General features: G+C 45.0%; 2 protein-coding genes across 2 annotated transcripts; both read left to right on the top strand.

Moving 5' to 3' along the window:
- Window positions 1–1,009: 1,009 nt before the first annotated feature.
- LOC119307642 (probable E3 ubiquitin-protein ligase RHY1A) lies at window positions 1,010–3,889 on the top strand. Its single transcript, XM_037583713.1, has 3 exons — window positions 1,010–1,242; window positions 2,946–3,151; window positions 3,236–3,889. Exons 1-3 carry the CDS (start codon window positions 1,078–1,080, stop codon window positions 3,675–3,677), a joined length of 813 nt encoding a protein of 270 aa, XP_037439610.1. The 5' UTR covers window positions 1,010–1,077; the 3' UTR covers window positions 3,678–3,889.
- A 6,403-nt stretch (window positions 3,890–10,292) lies between these two features.
- Window positions 10,293–20,004, top strand: LOC119305253. Its single transcript, XM_037581824.1, has 3 exons — window positions 10,293–11,056; window positions 19,597–19,779; window positions 19,887–20,004. Exons 1-3 carry the CDS (start codon window positions 10,360–10,362, stop codon window positions 19,931–19,933), a joined length of 927 nt encoding a protein of 308 aa, XP_037437721.1. The 5' UTR covers window positions 10,293–10,359; the 3' UTR covers window positions 19,934–20,004.
- Window positions 20,005–25,401: the final 5,397 nt, after the last annotated feature.

The following is a 25,401-nucleotide window of genomic DNA, read 5'->3' on the forward strand; positions in this document are numbered from 1 at the left end:
CACTAGCAGCAAGACAAGCTAGCTCGCCTGCGGTGAAGCAACCACATGGTTTCATTAGGATCAAAGCTTACTCCAAAGTAATCCTGCACCGTGCTTGATTGACTGGCATTTTTGAAGCATTCCGGGCAGTAGGCATCGTGCTGACTTCAGCTGCTCTTCAGATAGCGCAACGTCGTTGGTCGTTTGATGCAATCCATATACGGTATCTGAGGAATAAGCATCGGCTAACTCTGTGCCAGCAGCCGCGGTAAGACAGAGGATGCAAACGTTATCCGGGAAATATTTTTGAAAATATTCCTTTGTATTAAAATTTAGCATCCACTCAAAAAAAATCTAAAAAGCAATCCTTTGTTTTTCAGTGATACAATCAAACATACACAAATTCTATAAGATTCAAATGGATATGACATTACAATTCTATGTTTTTTCTATTCCTAGCATGTTTTTAGAATCCCCTGAATTTTTTTTTGCAGGTGAATCCTGTGAATTATAGGGCCCTTACCTACTCCATCCGTTCCTAAATATTTGTCTTTTTAGAGATTTTAAATAGACTACCACATATTGATGTATATAGATATATTTTAGAATGTAGATTCATTTATTTTGCTTCGTATATAGACACTTGTTGAAATCTCTAGAAAGACAAATACTCCGTATTTAGGAACGGAGGGAGTAGAAGATATTTAGTAGCTATCGTTGGAGCAAGAAGACGACTGTTCCAAGTAATACTAGGATGTCACACTTCTACTGTTCCCGCAGGTCACATCCCTTTCATCAGCTGCCCATCCCACCGTCCATTTTCTCGATCGGACGACGCAACGACAGCAACAAAAATCCCCAAGAGACCCTAAAGAAAATCCCAAGAGTGCGCGAAAAATCTGACCCGAGAAAGAAAGGGAGAGGCGCAACACGAAAAGAGAACTGAAACGCTGCAATAAATAAAGCCACTACCGCTCTTTTTTTTTCTTTCTCCGGAGAGAAATAAAGCAACTAGTGCTACTGCAAGAGGGAGGGAGAGACACCGAGGTGTGAGAGGCAGGTGGAGCTGCAACAGTTTGCCACATCTCCCTCCCTTGCATGCCGATCGCCTCCAAGCTCCTCTACTTCCAGCGCCGCCCCTCGCCGGCGCCCCCGGAGCCCCCCGACCCGCGCCGCCGGCCCTGCCGCGGGGCGAGCGCCTCCGCTCCCCGCCGCCAGCGCAGCTCGGCCGTCTCTCACCACCACCACCATCATCACAAGCCGGTGAGTTCGCGCCGTCTCATCTCCCTCGATCCCCTCCCTACTCTGGCTGAAAGTGGCCTGCGCTCTGTTACGTTTTTCTCTTTCTGGTTTTGTTTCTGTCTAGAGCTTCAGTTGCCGCGAATTGCGGGGGCTTGTTTTTGCGAGTCCGGATGTTAAGGGTTGAGGCAGCAATTCAGGGGTGCGTTTGGATGCGCGTCCGCGGAAAAATATCGAGACGTTTGGTTGACAAACTAGATAGTGCAATAGGGTGTGGGGAGGGACGCCATGGGGTTAGAGCAGTTACAGCTAGTCAAAATTCAAGAACAAGGTGGGTAAAATTCATATTGCTAGTACTTTATACATGGACGGAGGAGCAAAGCTCTGAGCCCATTTTGCTAGTACTTGATTCAGAAAAGCTATTGTTACCATACTAGATTTTGTATTTTAGATAAAGGAAGAAATACTAGTACCTATTATTTTAGTGGGACTAACATGAAGACCAAGTAGAATATGTATTATGTAATCTTGGTGTATGTTTGCCGGGATTGGTTGGGAATTGAGATGAACCAGGGTGTGGAACCATGACCATCTGCACTTCTGTTGATGTGTGTACCCTTGGTTCAATACCTGACTGCCTACATGTTTGGCCCACACACAAATTGCTCACTGTATAGGGATGATTGTGTTGCATGTAGCTTTTGTTAGTTTGTTCATGAGTGTTCTTTTATTTAGTTTTGCAACGAAGGGACAGTCTCGTATTTCCTCATATACATTCACAAAACAGGCTGCAGATGTTTTTAGCAAATCTCAGCTGGTACCAGAAAATTTGTGCAGTCTTTTTCCAAAGTATATATAGGTAACCAGTTTTAGAATTTAGGGGGTTCGTGTATTTAACTGAGAACCATACTTTTATAGTAAGTGTTGTCATAGAACCAGCATATACTGGAATATTCTTTCCTAGAAAATGAGGCTCTACTAATCTATTGTGGAAAGTTCAGTGTGTGCATGACAATGATAGTTCTTTTGAACAGCTATTCCGTAACATGGATGAGTTGCGGGCTTTGGTAGAATGATTACGCCACAGCTTTAAGTGGCCGAAATCATTGTGGGAACCACAAAGTGCTAATCTCTGTGATTGCTTACCGTCTGAATGTTTATTTTCAGAAGGAGCAGCCATTTGTCTAGTGAGTGTTATTATGTCAAATATTCCTCATGTCTGATCGATTTCTACCAAAATACTTGCTAGAATTCCGATAATCGAGCAAATACAGTTTTGAAACATATCTCAGTTACTCCCTCCTTCCACCTATATAGGGCCTAATGCGTTTTTCGAGGCTAACTTTGACCAAATCTTGGAACAATAATATATGACACGCAACTTACACAAAGCATACTGTCAAATTCATATGTGAAAGGAGCTTGCAATGCTATAATTTTCACGTTATAAATCTCATATAGTATTAATCTTGTCAATAGTCAAAGACGGTCTTAAAAAACGCATTAGGCCCTATATAAATGGAAGGAGGGAGTATGAGCAGATGAACTCTTGACCCTTATCGCGGGCTTGTAGCCTAAGGAAAGTTAGTTAAATATGCGTAGAATCTCCTATTGATGTCATGAGCTGGCCGTTATTTCTTATGTGTCATCGAGCTATTTCCAGGCATGCATCTAACCACTTTTGGCGGAGAATAGTTTCTAACATCTGTTATCTTAAAAAAAATCAGGTTCAGGACCTTGTTCCAGCAAACCAAAGAGATGGTGCTAAGCTTATGGGATGTGCTGGAAACAAACTAGAACATATAGGGGTCGCATGCTCCAGCTCAAGGCTAAACCGCAGTGTGTCGGATCATGGACGGCTCCCTGATGCTGTTCAACAGGCTAGGGAAAGGCTTCTTCAGAGGCTTAATAGTGTGGACTTGTCAGGAAGGAGGTCCGCAACAATAATCGTCACATTGTTTTTTCATTGCAGAGTTTAATTTATATTCGATTTACGCATGTTTGACCATTGTTTCAGGGAAAACACTTCGTGCTCCGAAACCATTTGGGCTGGAGTAGTAACTCATCCTGCTGACATTGGTGTCTCCAACTTGTCCGATAGCGAACTTGGTAGCCTAACCAGTTACTTCCAATCCAGTGTATCCATCACCACCTACAACGAAGTTCAAGAAACATTCCCTGAGCCTTTCAGCACCGTGGATAAGTGTATGCCTGTCACCCCGTGCACCGAACCGATCCCTGTGCTACAAGAAACGGCTTGCGAAGACGTGGAAGAAGGCGAAAACACCGGGCCTTCACTGGAGTGCTCGATATGCTTGGAGAGGTGCGGCGAGGCAGACGGGCTTATGCAGCTGCGCTGCAAGCATGTCTTCCACTCGGCGTGCCTGGAGCGGTGGCTTCGATCCCACGGCGACTGCCCCTGCTGCAGGGGCAGTGTGCTCCTGACGTCGGATGAATGAGAAAACAGAGGATGACACCTAAAATGTGTTGCAGCTTAACCTGTTCTACCAAGGACCTTTGAGTTTGTTATAATTAACTAGTCGAATGCCCGTGCGTTGCCACGGGAGATATCAAAAAATAATGATGTAACCAATCAAATCATTGCACTATTCAATGTTTGATGTGCTTACTTTGGAGTATAAGATAATCTGATCGGTTTGGTTATAGCAAATACATTATTTATTTAGGGGTATCATAGAAGTTCTATGATCGCTAAGTTTTATGAATAAGTTTTTTTATGATGACTTTCAAAGACTAAAATTGAATCCGAAACTGAAGTGTCAACTCTATTACTTTTACAATTTGTTGCCTTGTCTGTGTCACACCATTTTAATTGCGTCGCAGACAAAAGCTTTATTGAAGCAATCTGTCACCTGGTGTAACTGGTAGTGAAGATCATTAGGATTCCATCTACAGTCTAGGTACATCGGCCAACACCATAAAGATTAGAGGCACGTGCATGCCACGGGAAAGAAAAACTAATGACTAAATGGCACTTTATTTGAAACAAAATATTTGGATATTAAATGACGCCAATAAATAGTACTCCCTCCTTTCTAATACTACTTATCTGATTTTCATCTCACAACTTTAATAATTATTATCACTTACTGTATCTCTACAAAATTAGTATAAACATATATGAATTAAAATTGTTTTGCTAGAAAAATAAGACAATACAATTTATACATGTCCAATGCATGTACTTTTGTATATAGAAATGACCAAAGTCGCACAAGCAAAGTCAGGGGCATTATATTTCATGGAGGGAGTACCTAAAGCAAAAGTCTGCTTCATGTTTTGCTTAAAGTTATATGTCATCCCCTTGAAACATGAATAATGACTTTTGACTAACAGAACCATATAGCAAATCTTTCATATGCTTGGTTACAATTTACACAATATAACAATAACACACCTTCCCTTACAAAATCAATGACACACCAAGATAGATGGTTTCTCCTTTACAGTAGCAAATATAAGTAGAAGGTAAAGAAGCCTTATATTACAGCGGCATGAATACTTACACCAGTGTGAAGCTGTCCATCTAATGGCTACACAACTCTTTGATCTGGTTCGCTAAATTGGTAAATCAAGAAGTTGAATTTTCTTTTCAGTTGATCCCAAAATATTTGCACAAATCCATCAGTTAATTAGTGAAACCTGACCCTGATCATCATACCTTGAAGGCTAGGAGTAAAGGGAAGTACTTAAGGAATGTTAAAATCCTAATATGAAAGCTTAAGAGCGTAGCAACATATCTACAATAAGTAGCATTGACAGTCTAATATGAAAGCTCAGTAGCATATCATATCTGTTTTGTTGCACTTGTGAAAGATTAGAAAACCGTATTTAAATTATAATGATAAACTCATGTATAACTACCTTATGAATGTTGGCACTTATGTAAGAGTACTAAGAGTCAAACTCATTCAATATGTTTGAAAAAAATATGGAATGAGAAATTTGACACGTGAGATCATAGATGATGAATCCGCGACAAGTCCCCTCTCCATTTTTACGAAGCTCAACAATATGGAATGGAGCAACCTCAAAATCTGCAAAAGATTGCTAAACAAATATTAGAATCATTAGTCTAAATGAACATATAAAATGTGTGATAATGTAGCTGTTTTATCTCTAGGAAATAAAGACTTTTGATGGCATGAGCATATACATAGAGAATGTAATATACATATATCAAGCAAACAAAGTACGTACTATGATCTTATATTAATATTCCATGATGATATTTTATTATTATCATTAATAAAATAACCTGTAGAAAAGTATTTTTTCTCTTGGTCAGACCATGCTATACCCATCAGTACTTCCATTGTTAGTGAATAAGCACTAATCATAACATCAAAGTGTAGGAACAAACTTGTTTTGTTGACCAGAATAAATTACCTTGTTCTTCTTGCTCACCAAAATCTTCCTCTAGATTTTTCATCTTTATCTGCACAAGTCATTCTTAGAGCTACAGGATGCAAGAGGAAACCGTAGTCAGAGCTAGAGGATACAAAGAGGAAAACTACATGAACACAACGTGTCCTGGGTCCTCTCCTCTCCTGCCACCCTGGCTACTGCTGCCCTGCACTCGTGCACATGCCGCTCCGCTCCGCAGATGTCCCAAGCATGACCACGTGCCCCAGCCGCGCCCTCCGCTAGCCCCACGAGCAGCTGGCGGCCGTCACCGTCGCTCTCGGCTGCGATTCTGCGAAGCCGAGACGAGCAGTCCTGCCCTGGCCATCAGCTTTTCGGACTCTGAATTTTTGTACGGACAGGCACAGAGGATGTTCCAGATATATGGGTTGATACTTGATACTTCTGTTGTGGTTTTGCCTATCATTGTTACTCTTACACACACATAGCCACAGGTGCTTTCAATCTTATGGACGCCCACTTGTGTTCTAATTTGACCATGTAGGTGTCCAAATGTGAATAATAATGCAGAAGAAAAATAGGTTGAGGAACAGAGGATTGCGTGCCTGGAGCTTGAAGCGCGACTTGGGGGCGTCCTGGCAATCGGGGCGAGTGGGGCTAGATCAATGAGTATATCCACATCGTTGTAGCAAGATGCTAAGAACATCATCCCGCCTGTTCATCCCAATCCCTATCGGCCAAATCGAAGAAGATCGATCCAGACGACGACGATTGATTGCAGTTGGCCGGGACGTCAGACCAGATGAGGGTTGATCACCAGGCAGAGACGGATAATGATCGAGATGCTCTTATTCATCTCCTCATTAATCTGTGTTATGTGTGTTCCAGAGAGAGAGAGAGAGAGATTACCACAACGCAACATGGATAGACATAGAGGAATTAGACCCACTCATGCTCTCTCGAGACATGGGAAGCGGTTGGCGCCGTGCGAGGGCGACGGAGGGTGCCGGTGAACCGTGTATTGGCGGTTGACTCTGCCCTGCCGGAGCTCGCAATCTCCATTGGCCACATCGATCGATCCCGTTCACGAGGCGGAGGAGCAAGGTGACCGCCCGAAGGAAGGAGAAAACAGGGGTGTGGTGCGGGCGTGTGACTGCAGATGGAGAAGGGGAACCAGCGGCGGAGCAGAGGGAGGCCGTTCGTGAGAGGAAGTTAAAAGGAGGGATCGTGGGAGCGTTCTCTTTTTCTTTTTCTTTTTATCTTACCTGAAAAGTGAGAATCGTAGGGGGAGGGAGGCTGGTTGGTTGTGAACGTGGATTCTTTCCTAGCGATTTTTTAGGTGTGGGATCTCTCGAGGGGAGGAGCGAAGGAGGGGGGATCGATGCTGGTTGAACCATCACGACGACTACAGATTGCCCTTTAATAATAGAGATTAGTGAGGCGATGACACTGTGCGGTGTTGCAGTGCGCGGCTTGAGCGATGAGATGCTACAACTGGCTGTTTATCTCTGTACAACTACGGATCATGAGATTAGAAGCAGTAAGATAGCTGCTGTTCCATGAAGCCTTTGTTCTCTGCAGTGTGTATGATGATGTTGTATTACTACTCATTTAGCTGAACTACTTACTATTTACACTGAACTTTCGTTTCCTCCACCCACAAGGTTCTACATGAACACCAAATTAGCTTAAGATTGCAAGTACTAGGTGGATTGGCACGCTCCGCGTGAATCACCACAAATAAGGGAAGTAGGGGAGCTTGCTAGAGAGGCGTCAGCTGTGTATCTTGCCGGCTGGCGCCCGACCCGGCAGTTATTTTTTTCAATCATGCAGAAGAGTTGCATGTATACCCAAGCATCTATTCAGGCAAGGTTTTCGCGCTGAGGTTTAGCCACTTGTGTGGAAGAGACCTATGGTGAATTATGCTTGTGACACGTGCTATTAGTTTGGTACCTGGCGGGGTAGAACTGCCTTGTGGATTCAGGGTTTTGTTTCAAAAAATTTGAACGGGTGTGGCGTTCGGTTTGGTTGGCTTAGCGTTTTTTGATTGCATGTGAGGCAGCGTCGCTGTCACGCTTCCCTTCTTCGGTGCTTGTTTCTATTTGAATTAATCGATCTGTCCCTTTCTATCCCCGACCCTGTGGTTTTCCTATTTGAATTAATCGATATGTCCCTTTCTATTCCTGATGTTGTGGTTTGCGTGCATGCCGCTGTCACCTGTTGGTCCGGCCGGTGTTTTTTCATGTAATTATCGATGCCGCTTTGGTTGGCCTTTCTAGAGTGTGTTGATTTTTTCCGGTAGGTGCCGATTTTTCATGTGTTTTTGTACCGCTTTGATCGTCTGATCTAGAGACGCCGTCGTTGCTAATTGGTGCCGCTTCAAGCGTTCAATCTAGAGTCCTCGCGGCAGATGTCCCGTGTTCGTTTTCGTTTTCTCTTTCTGCCTTTCGTGGGTTATAAATAGGTCTTTGCTTTCTCTCGGCTGCGTGGGCTGCGATTGGCCGGCGTGGTGTTTCAGGCCGTTCTGCTGCTTTGTTCGGTGTATCTGGTCGGCCTCGCTTCGATCGTTCAATCTAGAGGCGGCGCCGCCGCGGACGGCAGAGGCATGATCCTGGTCGGACCCTTCGTCTTCAACGTCGGGGACGTGGGTGAGGAAGACGTCGGTGCCGCGGACGGTGGCGGTGTGTGTGGTCTGGATCGGACTGTTGGTTTTGATCTGACGGCTTAAACAGACCAGTTAGATCTATTAGTTTAACAGAAAAAAAAGGAGAAAGATAACGTTAATGAAAAGGCCCCACGCACCAACGTACGTGAGGTTTTTATCCCAACTAAGGCGCCCTGATCGGGGGCACCCAAACCAACTGATGGTTTAGGTCTCCTGTCGCCAGCCCTACATAAAAGGGAACGGGAGAGGGTTGGCAGCCTGCGCGATCACAATGCTCGTACGGTTTCACTCCCCTCCCGATATTCTCTCACCCCATCCGATCAGGGGGAGCGCTGCAGCGACGGGAAGACCTACTCCAGCCGCCGCTCCCGTCCCCGGGCAGTGCCGGTGGCGTCCTGAGGGCATCAGGACGTTGAGGAGGACTTCTACCTCGACTACATCATCTCTGCATCAAGCCTGCACCAAGCAGGCGATCATGTCCACTACCGTGACATGTAATGATCCCCTAAACCCTTCTCTGTTCATGTTTTAGGTGTTCTAGATGCAATCTGTTCCTGCTAATAGCATCCCAGAGATGCATAATTTTTCCAACAATGGTATCAGTCGCCAGATATGATTGCTTTTAGATCCCTATATCATGTTCAGTAAACCAATCTTAAGTTTAGGCCCTCTGTAGATCAAGTTTGATTGCTACTGTTTTTTGATGTTGATGTCAATTGCCCACTGTTGATGATGTTTTAATTCCAATTTGCTACGGATCAGTAGTGCCACCTAAGTTCATCAATTCTAATTAATCTAAGTTAAGATCTAATGCTCACCTTCATGTTAAGTTGATTAAAATTCATCATGATTAAGTCCTGTTTCCGTATGCATTATCAACACACAAGGCAGAGGGATACACGCACATCAACAGTAGGAACCCCTCATGTTTAAGAACCCTAGATCTTTTCCCCAATTCGTAAGAACCCTAATTCTGCAATTAGGACTATTTTTCCCCAAATCAAGCACTGATGAAAACGAATTGGAGAAGAAATGAGGAGAATCCTCACCTAATGCGCTGCGTAGCCGCCTCTTCCCTTCGGGGCCCGCATCGCATCCACCGCGGTGCGAGGGCGGAGACGCCGTGACGCCGCCGTCCTCGGGACGACGTGCGGAAAGAACTTGAGCCGCTGCCGCCGTGCTTATGGACGAACGCCAGCTCGGCCTTGTGGTCGTGCTCGCCGCCGTCACCCCGAAATGGAATCCCGGGCGAGCATACCCCGTCCCTCGCGCGCGGCGTCAGCAGCCACGCTTGACGGAGGAGCGCGCCGGACTAAGTCCGCGGCACGCTGCTCCGACGAGCGCAGCCGCAGCGCCGCCTTGGCCGGTGCGCGTCGGGCCGCCGTTGTCCGCCGTCGCCGCCCTCTGTAGCGATAAACGCGGGGGCGGAGGGGTCAGGGGAGAAAGTGACTAGGGTTAGGCCGGTCGGCATTTTTGTTCGGGCTCCAAGCCGCGCCGGCCGTCCCATTTGATCGAGCGGCTCACAGCGACGCGGAGCACCGCTTCGGGCCTTCGGGGGTTTAACGGGCCATATCCGGCCGCGGGCTTCAGCCCAGATTGTCTCAGTCCAGCCAAAAAAAAATACGCTACTGGACTGATCCGCATTTCGCACAGCCGTGGGTTTTCTTGGGCCAAAATCACTGTCGCCATTTTTTTTGTTTTTCCAGTGCGTTTAAGTTAATAGTTATTATGTTTTTGCACTGTTTAAAAAAATGCATAAAAATATAATGAACACATTATTATTCTGGGTAAAATTGAACCAACGAGATATTTTATTCAGGATTTATTATGTGTTTTGCATGATGAACTTATTTAAGCATCAAATAATGATATTGTTTTTTTATGTTGATGCTTAAATCAATAATGACATGACCCTAATTTTATTTCGGACCAATGTTGTTTTATTATTATGAGTCATCACTTATGATATTTTAATTCCATGTTTTTTCTGCCCAACGGTGTTTTGACATGGAGTTGAAATTAAATACTTGGCATGTTTGTTTATTTACCAACGTAAATTTATAATCATGCAAGTTTACTTATGAACTTTTATGATGATTTCAGCTTCCGCTCCATTCCGGTCCGACACGATCGAACCACTTACGGGGAGTAACTTCCCTCGTTGGAAGTCCCAAGTCGAATTATGTTTGGGTTGTAATGAATTTGACTATGCCTTGAGGGAAGAAAAACCTGTGGCACCTGTGGCAGGTGTCACAGGGTATGCAGAACTCAAGAAGGAGTATGATGTTAAGATGGAAAAGTGGAATAAGTCCAACCATATTGCGCTTCTCATCATGAAAGCGACAATATCGCCGGACATTTCTGAAGCACTCCCTAAGAAAGATACTGCTAAAGATTTCCTCACTGAAATGGAGGAGCAATTTAAAGGCTCCGACAAAGTGTATGCTCATGAGCTTTTTGCTAAACTTCTTCAGAAATACACTATTGACGGAAATGTTAGGCAGCACATATTGAGGGTGGTAAATGCTTTCACCAAGCTTAAGGCTTTGGAGTGTTCTTTAAGTGAAGCCCTTCTTGTCATAATTATTCTTGAGTCTCTTCCTGAAGAGTTTGAACAATTTAAGGTCAACTATAACTCTCTAAAGGAAAAATGGCCACTCTCTGAGATGACCGCAAGGATCGTCCAGGAGGAAGAAAGGATCATGAGGCAGAAAAAAGACCATGTCTTTCATGTTGGCTCTAACAAGAGAAAGCATGACGGACAAGGTTTCCCTAAGCCTCAGAAAAGTGTTGGAAATATGCCCTAGAGGCAATAATAAAAGTGTTATTATTATATTTCTTTGTTCATGATAATAGTATTTTATTCATGCTATAACTGTATTATCCGGAAATCGTAATACACGTGTGAATACATAGACCACAATATGTCCCTAGTGAGCCTCTAGTTGACTAGCTCGTTGTGATCAACAGATAGTCATGGTTTCCTGGCTATGGACATTGGATGTCGTTGATAACGGGATCACATCATTAGGAGAATGATGTGATGGACAAGACCCAATCCTAAGACTAGCACAAAAGATCGTGTAGTTCATTTGCTAGAGCTTTGCCAATGTCAAGTATCTCTTCCTTCGACCATGAGAGCGTGTAACTCCTGGATACCGTAGGAGTGCTTTGGGTGTATCAAACGTCACAACGTAACTGGGTGACTATAAAGGTGCACTACAGGCATCTCCGAAAGTATCTATTGTTTTATGCGGATCGAGACTGGGATTTGTCACTCCGTGTAAACGGAGAGGTATCTCTGGGCCCACTCGGTAGGACATCATCATAATGTGCACAATGTGACCAAGGGGTTGATCACAGGATGATGTGTTACGGAACGAGTAAAGAGACTTGCCGGTAACGAGATTGAACAAGGTATCGGTATACCGGCGATCGAATCTCGGGCAAGTAAAATACCGCTAGACAAAGGGAATTGTATACGGGATCGATTGAGTCCTTGACATCGTGGTTCATCCGATGAGATCATCATGGAACATGTGGGAGCCAACATGGGTATCCAGATCCCGCTGTTGGTTATTGACCGGAGAACGTCTCGGTCATGTCTGCATGTCTCCCGAACCCGTAGGGTCTACACACTTAAGGTTCGATGACGCTAGGGTTATAAAGGAAGCTTGTATGTGGTTACCGAATGTTGTTCGGAGTCCCGGATGAGATCCCGGACGTCACGAGGAGTTCCGGAATGGTCCGGAGGTAAAGATTTATATATAGGAAGTCCTGTTTCGGCCATCGGGACAAGTTTCGGGGTCATCGGTATTGTACCGGGACCACCAGAAGGGTCCCGGGGGCCCACCGGGTGGGGCCACCTGCCCCGGGGGGCCACATGGGCTGTAGGGGGTGCGCCTTGGCCTACATGGGCCAAGGGCACCAGCCCCAAGAGGCCCATGCGCCTGGGGAAACCCTAAAGGAAGAGTCCCAGCAGGGGAAGGCACCTCCTAGGTGCCTTGGGGGGGGAGGACTCCTCCCCTGGCCGCCGCCCCTTGGAGATTGGATCTCCTAGGGGTTGGCGCACCCCCCCTTGGGATCCCTATATATAGTGGGGTAGGAGGGCCTCCCAAACATACCTTATGCCTTTGGTGCAGCCCCTCCCTCTCTCCCAAGTTCCTCCTCCTCTCCCGTGGTGCTTGGCGAAGCCCTGCGGGATTACCACGCTCCTCCACCACCACCACGCCGTTGTGCTGCTGTTGGATGGAGTCTTCCTCAACCTCTCCCTCCCTCCTTGCTGGATCAAGGCGTGGGAGACGTCACCGGGCTGTACGTGTGTTGAACGCGGAGGTGCCGTGCGTTCGGCACTTGATCATCGGTGATCTGAATCACGACGAGTACGACTCCATCAACCCCGTTCACTTGAACGCTTCCGCTTAGCGATCTACAAGGGTATGTAGATGCACTCCCCTTTCTACTCGTAGCTGGTTTCTCCATAGATAGATCTTGGTGTTACGTAGGAAAATTTTGAATTTCTGCTACGTTCCCCAACAGTGGCATCATGAGCTAGGTCTATTGCGTAGATTCTTTGCACGAGTAGAACACAAAGTAGTTGTGGGCGTTGATGTTGTTCAATATGATTACCGTTACTAGTCCAATCTTGTTTCGGCGGTATTGTGGGATGAAGCGGCCCGGACCGACCTTACACGTACTCTTACGTGAGACAGGTTCCACCGATTGACATGCACTTGGTGCATAAGGTGGCTAGCGGGTGCCAGTCTCTCCCACTTTAGTCGGAACGGATTCGATGAAAAGGGTCCTTATGAAGGGTAAATAGCAATTGGCATATCACGTTGTGGTCTTGCGTAGGTAAGAAACGTTCTTGCTAGAAACCCATAGCAGCCACGTAAAACATGCAACAACAATTAGAGGACGTCTAACTTGTTTTTGCAGGGTATGCTATGTGATGTGATATGGCCAAGAAGAATGTGATGAATGATATGTGATGTATGAGATTGATCATGTTCTTGTAATAGGATTCACGACTTGCATGTCGATGAGTATGACAACCGGCAGGAGCCATAGGAGTTGTCTTTATTTTTTGTATGACCTGCGAGTCATTGAAGAACGCCATGTAACTTACTTTACTTTATTGCTAAACGCGTTAGCCATAGAAGTAGAAGTAGTCATTGGCGTGACAACTTCATGAAGACACGATGATGGAGATCATGATGATGGAGATCATGGTGTAATGCCGGTGACGATGATGATCATGGAGCCCCGAAGATGAAGATCAAAAGGAGCAAAATGATATTGGCCATATCATGTCACTATTTGATTGCATGTGATGTTTATCATGTTTATGCATCTTGTTTACTTAGGACGACGGTAGTAAATAAGATGATCCCTTACAAAATTTCAAGAAGTGTTCTCCCCTAACTATGCACCGTTGCTACAGTTCGTCGCTTCTAAGCACCACGTGATGATCGGGTGTGATGGATTCTTACGTTCACATACAACGGGTGTAAGACAGTTTTACACAGCGAAAACACTTAGGGTTAACTTGACGAGCCTAGCATGTGCAGACATGGCCTCGGAACACGGAGACCGAAAGGTCGAGCATGAGTCGTATAGTAGATACGATCAACATGAAGATGTTCACCGATGATGACTAGTCCGTCTCACGTGATGATCGGACACGGCCTAGTTGACTCGGATCATGTGATCACTTAGATGACCAGAGGGATGTCTATCTGAGTGGGAGTTCATAAGATGAACTCAATTATCCTGAACATAGTCAAAAGACCTTTTGCAAATTATGTCGTAGCTCACGCTATAGTTCTACTGTTTTAGATATGTTCCTAGAGAAAATATAGTTGAAAGTTGATAGTAGCAATTATGCGGACAGTAGAAAGCTTATGTCCTTAATGCACCGCTTAGTGTGCTGAACCCCAAACGTCGTTTGTGGATGTTGCGAACATCGGACATACACGTTTTGATAACTACGTGATAGTTCAGTTAAATGGTTTAAGTAGAGGCACCAAAGACGTTTTTCGAAACATCGCGGAACATATGAGATGTTTCGAGAGCTGAAATTGGGATTTCAGGCTCGTGCCCATGTCAAGAGGTATAAGACCTCCGACGATTTTCTTAGCCTGCAAACTAAGGGAGAAAAGTTCAATCGTTGAGCTTGTGCTCAGATTGTCTGAGTACAACAATCACTTGAATCGAGTGGGAGTTGATCTTCCAGATGAGATAGTGATGTTTCCCCAAAGTCATTGCCACCAAGCTGCTAGAGCTTCGTGATGAACTATAACATATCAAGGATAGAGATGATGATCCTTGAGGTATTCGCGTTGTTTGACATCGCGAAAGTAGAAATCAAGAAGGAGCATCAATTGTTGATGGTTGATGAAACCACTAGTTTCAAGAAGGGCAAGGGAAAGAAGGGATACTTCATGAAACGGCAAATCAGCTGCTGCACCAATGAAGAAACCCGAGGTTGAACCCAAATCCGAGACTAAGTGCTTCTGTAATAAGGGGAACAACCACTGGAGCAAGATTACCCTAGATACTTGGTAGATGAGAAGGCTGGCAAGGTCGATAGAAGTATATTGGATATACATTATGTTAATGTGTACTTTACTAGTACTCCTAGTAGCACCAGGGTATTAGATACCGGTTCGGTTGCTAAGTGTTAGTAACTCGAAATAAAAGCTACGGAATAAAACGGAGACTAGCTAAAGGTGAGCTGACGATACGTGTTGGAAGTGTTTCCAAGTTTGATGTGATCTAACATCGCACGCTCCCTCTACCATCAAGATTAGTATTAAACCTGAATAAGTGCTCTTGCACCTAAAGGAATGGTTTATTGAATTTTGATCATAGGGATACACATTTTCATACCAAAAGATATAAGATAGTAATGATAGTACCACTTACTTGTGGCACTGCCATGTAAGTCATAATGGTATAAAACGCATGAAGAAGCTCCATGTTGATGGATCTTTGGACTCACTCGTTTTAGAAAAGTTTGAGACATGCGAACCATGTCTATTGGTGTATACGCATGAAGAAACTCCATGCAGATGGATCGTTTGGACTCACTTGATTATGAATCACTTGAGATATGCAAATCATACCACATGGGCAAGATGACTGAAAAGCCTCGTTTTCAGTAAGATGGAACAAGATAGCAACTTATTGGAAGTAACACATTTTGATGTGTGCAGTCCAATGAGTGCTGAGGCATGCAGTGAATATCGTTATGTTCTTACTTCATAGATGATTCGAGTAGATGTTGAGAATATTTACTTGATGAAACACAAGTCTAAATTATTGAATGGTTCAAATAATTTCAGAGTGAAGTAGAAGATCATTGTGACAAGAGGATAAAATGTCTATGATATGATCATAGAGATGAATATCTGAGTTACGAGTTTTGGCACACAATTAAGACATTGTGGAAATTGTTTCGCAATTAATACCGCCTGGAACACCATAGTGTGATGGTGTGTCCGAACATCATAGTTGCACCCTATTGGATATGGTGCGTACCATGATGTCTCTTATCGAATTACCACTATCGTTCATGGGTTAGGCATTAGAGACAACCACATTCACTTTAAATAGGGCACCACGTAATTCCGTTGAGATGACACCGAAACCTAAGTTGTCGTTTCTTAAAGGTTTGGGGCTGCGACGCTTATGTGGAAAAGTTTCAGGATTGATAAGCTCGAACCCAAAGCGGATAAAATGCATCTTCATAGGACACCCAAAACAGTTGGGTATACCTCCTGTCTCAGATCCGAAAGCAATATGAATTGTTTCTAGAATCGGGTCCTTTCTCGAGGAAAGGTTTCTCTCGAAAGAGTTGAGTGGGAGGATGGTGGAGACTTGATATGGTTATTGAACCATCACTTCAACCAGTGTGTATTAGGGCACAGGAAGTTGTTCATGTGGCACCTACACCAATTGAAGTAGAAGCTTATGATAATGATCATGAAGTTTCGGATCAAGTCACTGCCGTACCTCGTAGGGTGACAAGGATACGTACTACTTCAGAGTGGTACAGTAATCCTGTCTTGAAGGTCATGTTGCTAGACAACAATGAACCTACGAGCTATGGAGAAGCGACGGTGGGCCCAAATTCCAACAAATGGTTAGAAGCCATGAAATCCGAGATAGGATCCATGTATCAGAACAAAGCATGGACTTTGGTGGACTTGCCCGATGATCGGCAAGCCATTGAGATAAATGGATCTTCAAGAAGAAGACGAACGTGGACGGTAATGTCACCGTCCATGAAGCTCGACTTGTGGCGAAGAGTTTTTTCACAAGTTCAAGGAGTTGACTACGATGAGATTTTCTCATCCGTAGCGATGCTTAAAGTTCGTCGGATTCATGTTAGCATTAGCTGTATTTATGAAATCTGGCAGATGGATGTCAAAACGAGTTTCCTTACCGGTTTTCGTGAGGAAAGGTTGTATGTAATACAATCAGAAAGTTTTTGTCGATCCTAAGGATGCTAAAAGGTATGCTGGCTCCAGGGATCCTTCTAAGGACTGGAGTAGGCATCTCGGAGTTGGAATGTACGCTTTGATAAGATGATCAAAGATTTTGGGTCTATACAAAGTTTATGAGAAACTTGTATTTCCAAAGAAGTGAGTGGGAGCACTATAGAATTTCTGATGAGTATATGTTGTTGACATATTGTTGATCAGAAATGACGTAGAATTTCTGGAAAGCATATAGGGTTATTTTGAAAGTGTTTTTCAATGGAAAGCCTGGATTAAGCTGCTTGAGCATTGAGCATCAAGATCTATAAGGATAGATCAAAACGCTTAATGGTACTTTCAAATGAGCACATACCTTGACATGATCTTGAAGGTGTTCAAGATGGACCAGTCAAAAAAGGAGTTCTTGCCTGAGTTGTAAGGTACGAAGTTAAGACTTAAAGCTCGACCACGGCAGAATAGAGAGAAAGGACGAAGGTCGTCCCCTATGCTTGAGACGTAGGCTCTTCAGTATGCTATGCTGTGTACCGCACCTGAAGTGTGCCTTGCCATGAGTCAGTCAAGGGGTACAAGAGTGATCCATGAATGGATCACAGGACAGCAGTCAAAGTTATCCTTAGTAACTAGTGGACTAAGGAATTTTCTCGATTATGGAGGTGGTAAAAGAGTTCGTCGTAAAGGGTTACGTCGATGCAAGCTTAACACCTATCCGGATAGCTCTGAGTAGAGATACCAGATACGTATAATGGAGCAACAATTTAGAATAGCTCCAAGTAGAACAGTTATTTGGAATAGCTCCAAATAGAACGTGGGAGCTACATCTAGGAGATGACATAGAGATTTGTAAAGCACACACGGATCTGAAAGGTTCAGACCCGTTGACTAAAACCTCTCTCACAAGCAGAACATGACCAAACCCCAGATCTCATTGAGTCTTGATCACATGATGATGTGAACTAGTTTAGTGACACTAGTAAACTCTTTGGATGTTGGTCACATGGTGATGTGACCTGTCAGTGTTAATCACATGGTGATGTGAACTAGATTATTGACTCTAGTGCAAGTGGGAGACTGTTGGAAATATGCCCTAGAGGCAATAATAAAAGTGTTATTATTATATTTCTTTGTTCATGATAATAGTATTTTATTCATGCTATAACTGTATTATCCGGAAATCGTAATACACGTGTGAATACATAGACCACAATATGTCCCTAGTGAGCCTCTAGTTGACTAGCTCGTTGTGATCAACAGATAGTCATGGTTTCCTGGCTATGGACATTGGATGTCGTTGATAACGGGATCACATCATTAGGAGAATGATGTGATGGACAAGACCCAATCCTAAGACTAGCACAAAAGATCGTGTAGTTCATTTGCTAGAGCTTTGCCAATGTCAAGTATCTCTTCCTTCGACCATGAGAGCGTGTAACTCCTGGATACCGTAGGAGTGCTTTGGGTGTATCAAACGTCACAACGTAACTGGGTGACTATAAAGGTGCACTACAGGCATCTCCGAAAGTATCTATTGTTTTATGCGGATCGAGACTGGGATTTGTCACTCCGTGTAAACGGAGAGGTATCTCTGGGCCCACTCGGTAGGACATCATCATAATGTGCACAATGTGACCAAGGGGTTGATCACAGGATGATGTGTTACGGAACGAGTAAAGAGACTTGCCGGTAACGAGATTGAACAAGGTATCGGTATACCGGCGATCGAATCTCGGGCAAGTAAAATACCGCTAGACAAAGGGAATTGTATACGGGATCGATTGAGTCCTTGACATCGTGGTTCATCCGATGAGATCATCATGGAACATGTGGGAGCCAACATGGGTATCCAGATCCCGCTGTTGGTTATTGACCGGAGAACGTCTCGGTCATGTCTGCATGTCTCCCGAACCCGTAGGGTCTACACACTTAAGGTTCGATGACGCTAGGGTTATAAAGGAAGCTTGTATGTGGTTACCGAATGTTGTTCGGAGTCCCGGATGAGATCCCGGACGTCACGAGGAGTTCCGGAATGGTCCGGAGGTAAAGATTTATATATAGGAAGTCCTGTTTCGGCCATCGGGACAAGTTTCGGGGTCATCGGTATTGTACCGGGACCACCGGAAGGGTCCCGGGGGCCCACCGGGTGGGGCCACCTGCCCCGGGGGGGCACATGGGCTGTAGGGGGTGCGCCTTGGCCTACATGGGCCAAGGGCACCAGCCCCAAGAGGCCCATGCGCCTAGGGAACCCTAGAGGGAAGAGTCCTCAAGGGGGAAGGCACCTCCGAGGTGCCTTGGGGAGGATGGACTCCTCCCCCCGTCTTGGCCGCACCCCTTTCTTGGAGTAAGGGGCAAGGCTGCGCCTCCCCCCTCTCCCTTGCCCCTATATATAGTGGAGGGGAGGGAGGGCATCCATACCTGAGCCCTTGGCGCCTCCCTCCCTCCCGTGACACCTCCTCCTCTCCCGTAGGTGCTTGGCGAAGCCCTGCAGGATTGCCACGCTCCTCCATCACCACCACGCCATTGTGCTGCTGTTGGATGGAGTCTTCCTCAACCTCTCCCTCTCTCCTTGCTGGATCAAGGCGTGGGAGACGTCACCGGGCTGTACGTGTGTTGAACGCGGAGGTGCCGTCCGTTCGGCACTAGGATCATCGGTGATCTGAATCACGACGAGTACGACTCCATCAACCCCGTTCACTTGAACGCTTCCGCTTAGCGATCTACAAGGGTATGTAGATGCACTCTCCTTCTACTCGTAGCTGGTTTCTCCATAGATAGATCTTGGTGACGCGTAGGAAAATTTTGAATTTCTGCTACGTTCCCCAACAAAAAGGCAAGTCAAGAAAGAAGGCACTAAGCCATTCAACCCTAAGGCATTCAAGGGTAAAGAAGCCGGTGGTTCTTCTTCTGCTCCTAGCAGCTCCACTGCTGGAGAAAATGCTTGTAACTTCTGCAAAGAAGAGGGACACTATCAAAGGGACTGCCCAGGCTTTCTAAAATGGATGAACAAAAGAGGTATTGATGAAATTACTTTTGTAGATGAATCACTTTATGTTGATTTTTCAATAAAGTCATGGTGGATTGATTCAGGGGCAACCACTCACGTTGCTAACTCTATGCAGGGATTCGATACGATCCAAACCATAAGAGGAGGAACAAGAAAGCTTAAGGTTGCGAACGGAGTTGAGGCCGATGTTGAAGCTGTGGGATCTCTCACGTTGGAGCTACACACTGGCCACACTCTTAGATTGAATAATGTTATTTATGTGCCTACCTTAAGTAGGAATTTGATTTCAATTTCTCGTTTAGATGATGATATGTATGAGTGCCATTTTGGCAAGAAACAATTTGCTTTGATCAAATGTAATAAGAATGTAGGCATCGGTGTTAGACGAGGCCAACTATACATGTTATCTCTTCATAATGATTCAGTTATGCATGTGAGTGATGAAATTAATGTTGAGAAGAAATGGAAAGGAGTAAGTAATTCTTCGAAATTGTGGCATTGTCGTTTGGGCCACATTTCGAGGGGGAGAATGGAACGCTTAGTTAAAAATGAAATACTCCTCCCATTAGACTTCTCAGATGCAGACAAATGTGTCGACTGCATTAAAGGAAAATTTGCAAAAACAATTAAGAAAGGAGCAGTTAGAGCCACAAGGGTTTTAGAATTAATTCACACCGACATATGTGGACCCCTTAATATTAAGTCTGTAGATGGTTTTGATTCGTTCATTACATTCACAGATGACTTTTCCCGCTATGGGTATATTTATCCCATGCGTGACCGGTCGGAAGCTTTGGAGAAATTCAAAGTCTATAAAGCGGAGGTTGAAAATCAACTGAACGCAAAAATCAAAGTTGTACGGTCTGATCGCGGGGGAGAGTATTATGGTAGGCATGCTCCTTATGGGCAGATTCCTGGACCTTTTGCCAAGTTCTTATCTGAAAATGGAATCATTGCTCAGTACTCAATGCCTGGTGAACCACAACAAAATGGTGTGGCCGAGCGCCGCAACCGCACCCTTATGGATATGGTGCGAAGCATGCTTAGTCACTCGAGTTTACCAGTAAGCCTTTGGATAGAGGCATTAAAGACAGCTGCACACATACTAAATCTTGCTCCAACTAAGTCAGCACCTAACACACCTTACGAGATGTGGGCGGGAAAGAAACCGAGCTTGAATTACTTACGGGTGTGGGGTTGCCCTGCTGAAGCTAAAGTTTTCAATCCACAACTTAAGAAATTGGATCCAAAAACAGTTAGTTGTTTCTTCGTAGGATACCCTCATAGGGGAAAGGGATATCATTTTTATTGTCCAAATCACACCACCAAGTTTGTGGAGACTAGACAAGCGGTATTTTTTTGAGGATAATGAGATCACAAATTTAAGGGAGATCGATCTTGAGGAGAAGCGGGTTTGTGTACCATCCCCGACTATCCAAGAGATTGTTTTTCCAATACGAAGAAATGTGACATCTGATGATCCTGAATCTCACGGTTCAGTCTCTCAGTCGAATGGTGATCCAGAAACTAATAATGAGAATCCAAACACAAATGAGGATCTCCGAGAAAATAATGAAAATGATGATGTTCCACCACCACCTCCGCCCATGGGTAGACCACGGCGTGAGAGGAAGAAAGCCATATCAGATGATTATATCACCTTTTTTATGGAGGACATGAATGATATGGGAAAGGTGGAGGATCCAACCTCATATAAGGAAGTCATTAAAAGCGAAAATTCGTCCAAATGGTTGGTTGCCATGGAAGACGAGTTGAAATCTATGGGCTCAAACGATGTATGGGACTTAGTAGAAGTTCTCGATGGAGCTAAGAAAGTAGGCTCCAAGTGGGTCTACAAAACCAAGTATGATTCCAAAGGGAATGTCGAACGGTTCAAGGCAAGGCTAGTGGCAAAAGGGTATACACAGAGAGAAGGCATTGATTATAAACAAACTTTCTCTCCTGTGTCAACCAAGGATTCTTTCAGAATCATAATGGCATTAGTAGCTCATTACGACCTGGAACTACACCAAATGGATGTTAAAACGGCATTTCTAAATGGTGACTTAAAAGAAGATGTCTACATGGCTCAGCCAGAAGGCTTTGTTGTGGAAGGAAAGGAACATTTAGCATGTCGTCCAAAGAAATCAATTTATGGCTTGAAGCAAGCTTCAAGAGAGTGGTACCTCAAGTTTGATAAAATTATCAAAACTTTTGGTTTCACCGAAAATGTTGTGGACAACTGCATATACGTTAAGTTTAAAGGCAGTAGGTTCACATTTTTAGTCCTATACGTTGATGACATATTGTTGGCATGTAGCGATAAGGATATGCTGCATGAGACCAAGAATTTTCTGTCATCCAATTTTGATATGAAAGATCTTGGTGAAGCCTCGTATGTCCTCGGCATCGAGATTCATCGAGATAGGTCCAGAGGAACGTTAGGACTATCTCAAAAGGCATACTTTGAGAGAGTACTAAAAAAATTCAATATGCATAAGTGCTCACCCTCACCTGCTCCTATAGTTAAGGGCGATAAGTTTGGGACATTTCAATGTCCGAGGAACCAATGTGAAACTGATCAGATGAAGTCGGTTCCTTATGCTTCAGCTGTTGGAAGCATCATGTATGCTCAAGTGTGTACACGCCCAGACTTATGTTTTGTAACCGGGGTGCTTGGCAGATACCAATCAAATCCAGGACCGGACCACTGAAAGGCCGCAAAGAAAGTCTTGCGTTATATGCAAGGAACTAAGGACTTCATGCTTACATATAAAAGAACTGATAACCTAGAAATTGTTGGTTATTCAGACTCTGATTTTGCCGGGTGTGTGGATAGTATGAGATCCACGTCAGGTTATATATTCACACTCGCGGGAGGAGCTATATCGTGGAAAAGCTCCAAACAAACGTTAACTGCTGGATATACGATGCAAGCAGAATTTGTAGCATGTTATAAGGCCACCGGGCAGGCTGTATGGCTAAAGAATTTTATACCCGGACTTAAAGTGGTTGACAGCATATCTAAACCAATTTTATTGTACTGCGATAATGAACCAGCAGTTTTCTATACGAGTAACAACAGGTCAAGTAATGCTGCCAGACACATTGACATAAAGTATCGTGTTGTGAAAGATAGAATCCAGGATCAAACAGTTGATGTTAAACATATAAGAACGAAGCATATGCTTGCGGATCCGCTAACAAAAGGCTTACCACCCAGTATCTTTCGTGAGCATGTTGCCGGCATGGGACTACTGGAGGCCTGATGATTCTGGAATAAGAGGACCATTAAAATAAACCACTCCCCAATTAGTAAAATGTTTTCCATTTCGAAATAGGCGGGTGTACTATAAGTGTTGAGGTTCTGTGGCGTTTCAAGCTGTTGTAACACCTCACTTTGGTACATCATTCCTATGTAGAATGGGCGAATGAAGTTAAGCCTAACGATCAAGGGGGAGAATGTTGGTTTTGATCTGACGGCTTAAACAGGCCAGTTAGATCTATTAGTTTAACAGAAAAAAAAAGGAGAAAGATAACGTTAATGAAAAGGCCCCACGCACCAACGTACATGAGGTTTTTATCCCAACTAAGGCGCCCTGATCGGGGGCACCCAAACCAACTGATGGTTTAGGTCCCCTGTCGCCAGCGCTACATAAAAGGGAACGGGAGACGGTTGGCAGCCTGCGCGATCACAATTCTCGTACGGTTTCACTCCCCTCCCGATATTCTCTCACCCCATCCGATCAGGGGGAGCGCTGCAGCGATGGAAAGACCTACTCCAGCCGCCGCTCCCGTCCCCGGGCAGTGCCGGTGGCGTCCTGAGGGCATCAGGACGTTGAGGAGGACTTCTACCTCGACTACATCACCTCTGCATCAAGCCTGCACCAAGCAGACGATCATGTCCACTGCCGTGACACGTAATGATCCCCTAAACCCTTCTCTGTTCATGTTTTAGGTGTTCTAGATGCAATCTGTTCCTGCTAATAGCATCCCAGAGATGCATAATTTTTCCAACACGGACCAGTGGCGGTCAGGCACGAAGTCGGGCATGGCGGAGTCGGAGATGTCGACGAAGACCCCCAGGAGCGGGGCCGGGTGGAAGTCCGGCAGAACGAGGGGACGAGCGGACGGCTCGGAGCGCGCCGTTCTGTATCTGTTCTTGATGTTCTCGCTCACTCGCTGTCGTTGCCTGCCCATCTCTTTCCTATCTAATAATTTTTCTTTCTTTTTCATGCTGCAGTTCGTGGTACCCTACTGCTGCAGGGGAGCCGTGGAAAGACTGAAAGCCGTCCGGGACATCAACAACAGGCCGATGGGTGTGCGATCAGTGGGCTGCACAAGGACCAGTGATCTCCCAGGATGGAGCTGCAGAGCGGGGCTCTGTCGCCGCCATCAGGGCCTGTACTGGGCAAGAGTCCTGTCAAGCCGATGCCGCTCCTGCTCTGCAGAGCGAGAACTTGCATCGCCGTCCCCACCCATCAAGGCTTCCTCCAGCATGTCTCTCGCCGTTCGAGCGGGAGTGGCGCCAGTGCCACCGTCGGGTATCTACGATGAAGGACCAGCAACCACCACCACGGCGGAGCCGGCTACGCAGTTCAAGCTGCTCCACCGAGAAAAACCGTCGCCGGGGAGCTACTTCGCGTTGCCATCTCCAGGCCCCACCTGCATCCTTTGCTGCCCACAGACACCCGCGCACCTCCCTCACGACCTGACGGAAGAAGCGCCTCCATGTGCTGGCGTTCCTCTCGCACGCTGCCATGCTGCTACTATCTTCCTCCCGGGCACGTATAATGAAAGTTCATCTCCTTCCTACAATTCCTGTGATATTGTATTCTGTGCGTTCGTGTCTTATGGAGTATGACGCCCCCTCTTTCTCCTTTCATTAGGTACTACATCTCCTGATTTTTGTCAGCTAATTCATTTTATTTGCCTGGCTGGATTTCCATTTGCAGACTCACGCTTGCGTTAACTACAGGTCATGTAATCCAGATAAGATTCTTAGAGCATTACTAGTAGAACCCTCAAACCCTCAAACCCTTATAGCAGTTTTAAGGGTTGAGAAGTGCCAGTTTTTGACACTTTTAAGGATTGAAAAACAGGGGCAAAGACTAGAACCCTCAAACCCAACCCGTAAACTGCTTTAAGGGTTGGATTTGAGGGTTCTAGTCTTTGCCTCAACCCCAACCTTTAAAACTGTCATTTCATATATCACACATTTCATCACATTTCATCATATGACATATCACAAATTCCATCACAATTGACATAAAACAATAATCATTCTAGTTATTATTACAACACCGAATAAAACAATAATCATTCAAATTATTACAACAATATTTGAGCAAATTACATTAATTGTTCGAATCAAATAGGACATAGAAAAGTAAAACAAAGATACATCATGGGCCAATGCGCCGCCCATCCAACTGCTGGTGGTGCTCTATTAGATCATCCCGGAGCCGACCACGAGTATACTAGCAATAGTGACTGCATCGGGCATCTCAGTCTCGCACATCTCCAAGAAGATGCCCAAAGCCTCATCATAGCGTGCATTCTGCACACAGCCAGAGATGATGCAGTTCCAAGAACTGACCCGTGGCTTGACACCCCTCAGTCGCATTTCG

Source organism: Triticum dicoccoides, chromosome 5B (genome assembly GCF_002162155.2).
Source record: "Triticum dicoccoides isolate Atlit2015 ecotype Zavitan chromosome 5B, WEW_v2.0, whole genome shotgun sequence".
Taxonomy (NCBI): Eukaryota; Viridiplantae; Streptophyta; class Magnoliopsida; order Poales; family Poaceae; genus Triticum; species Triticum dicoccoides.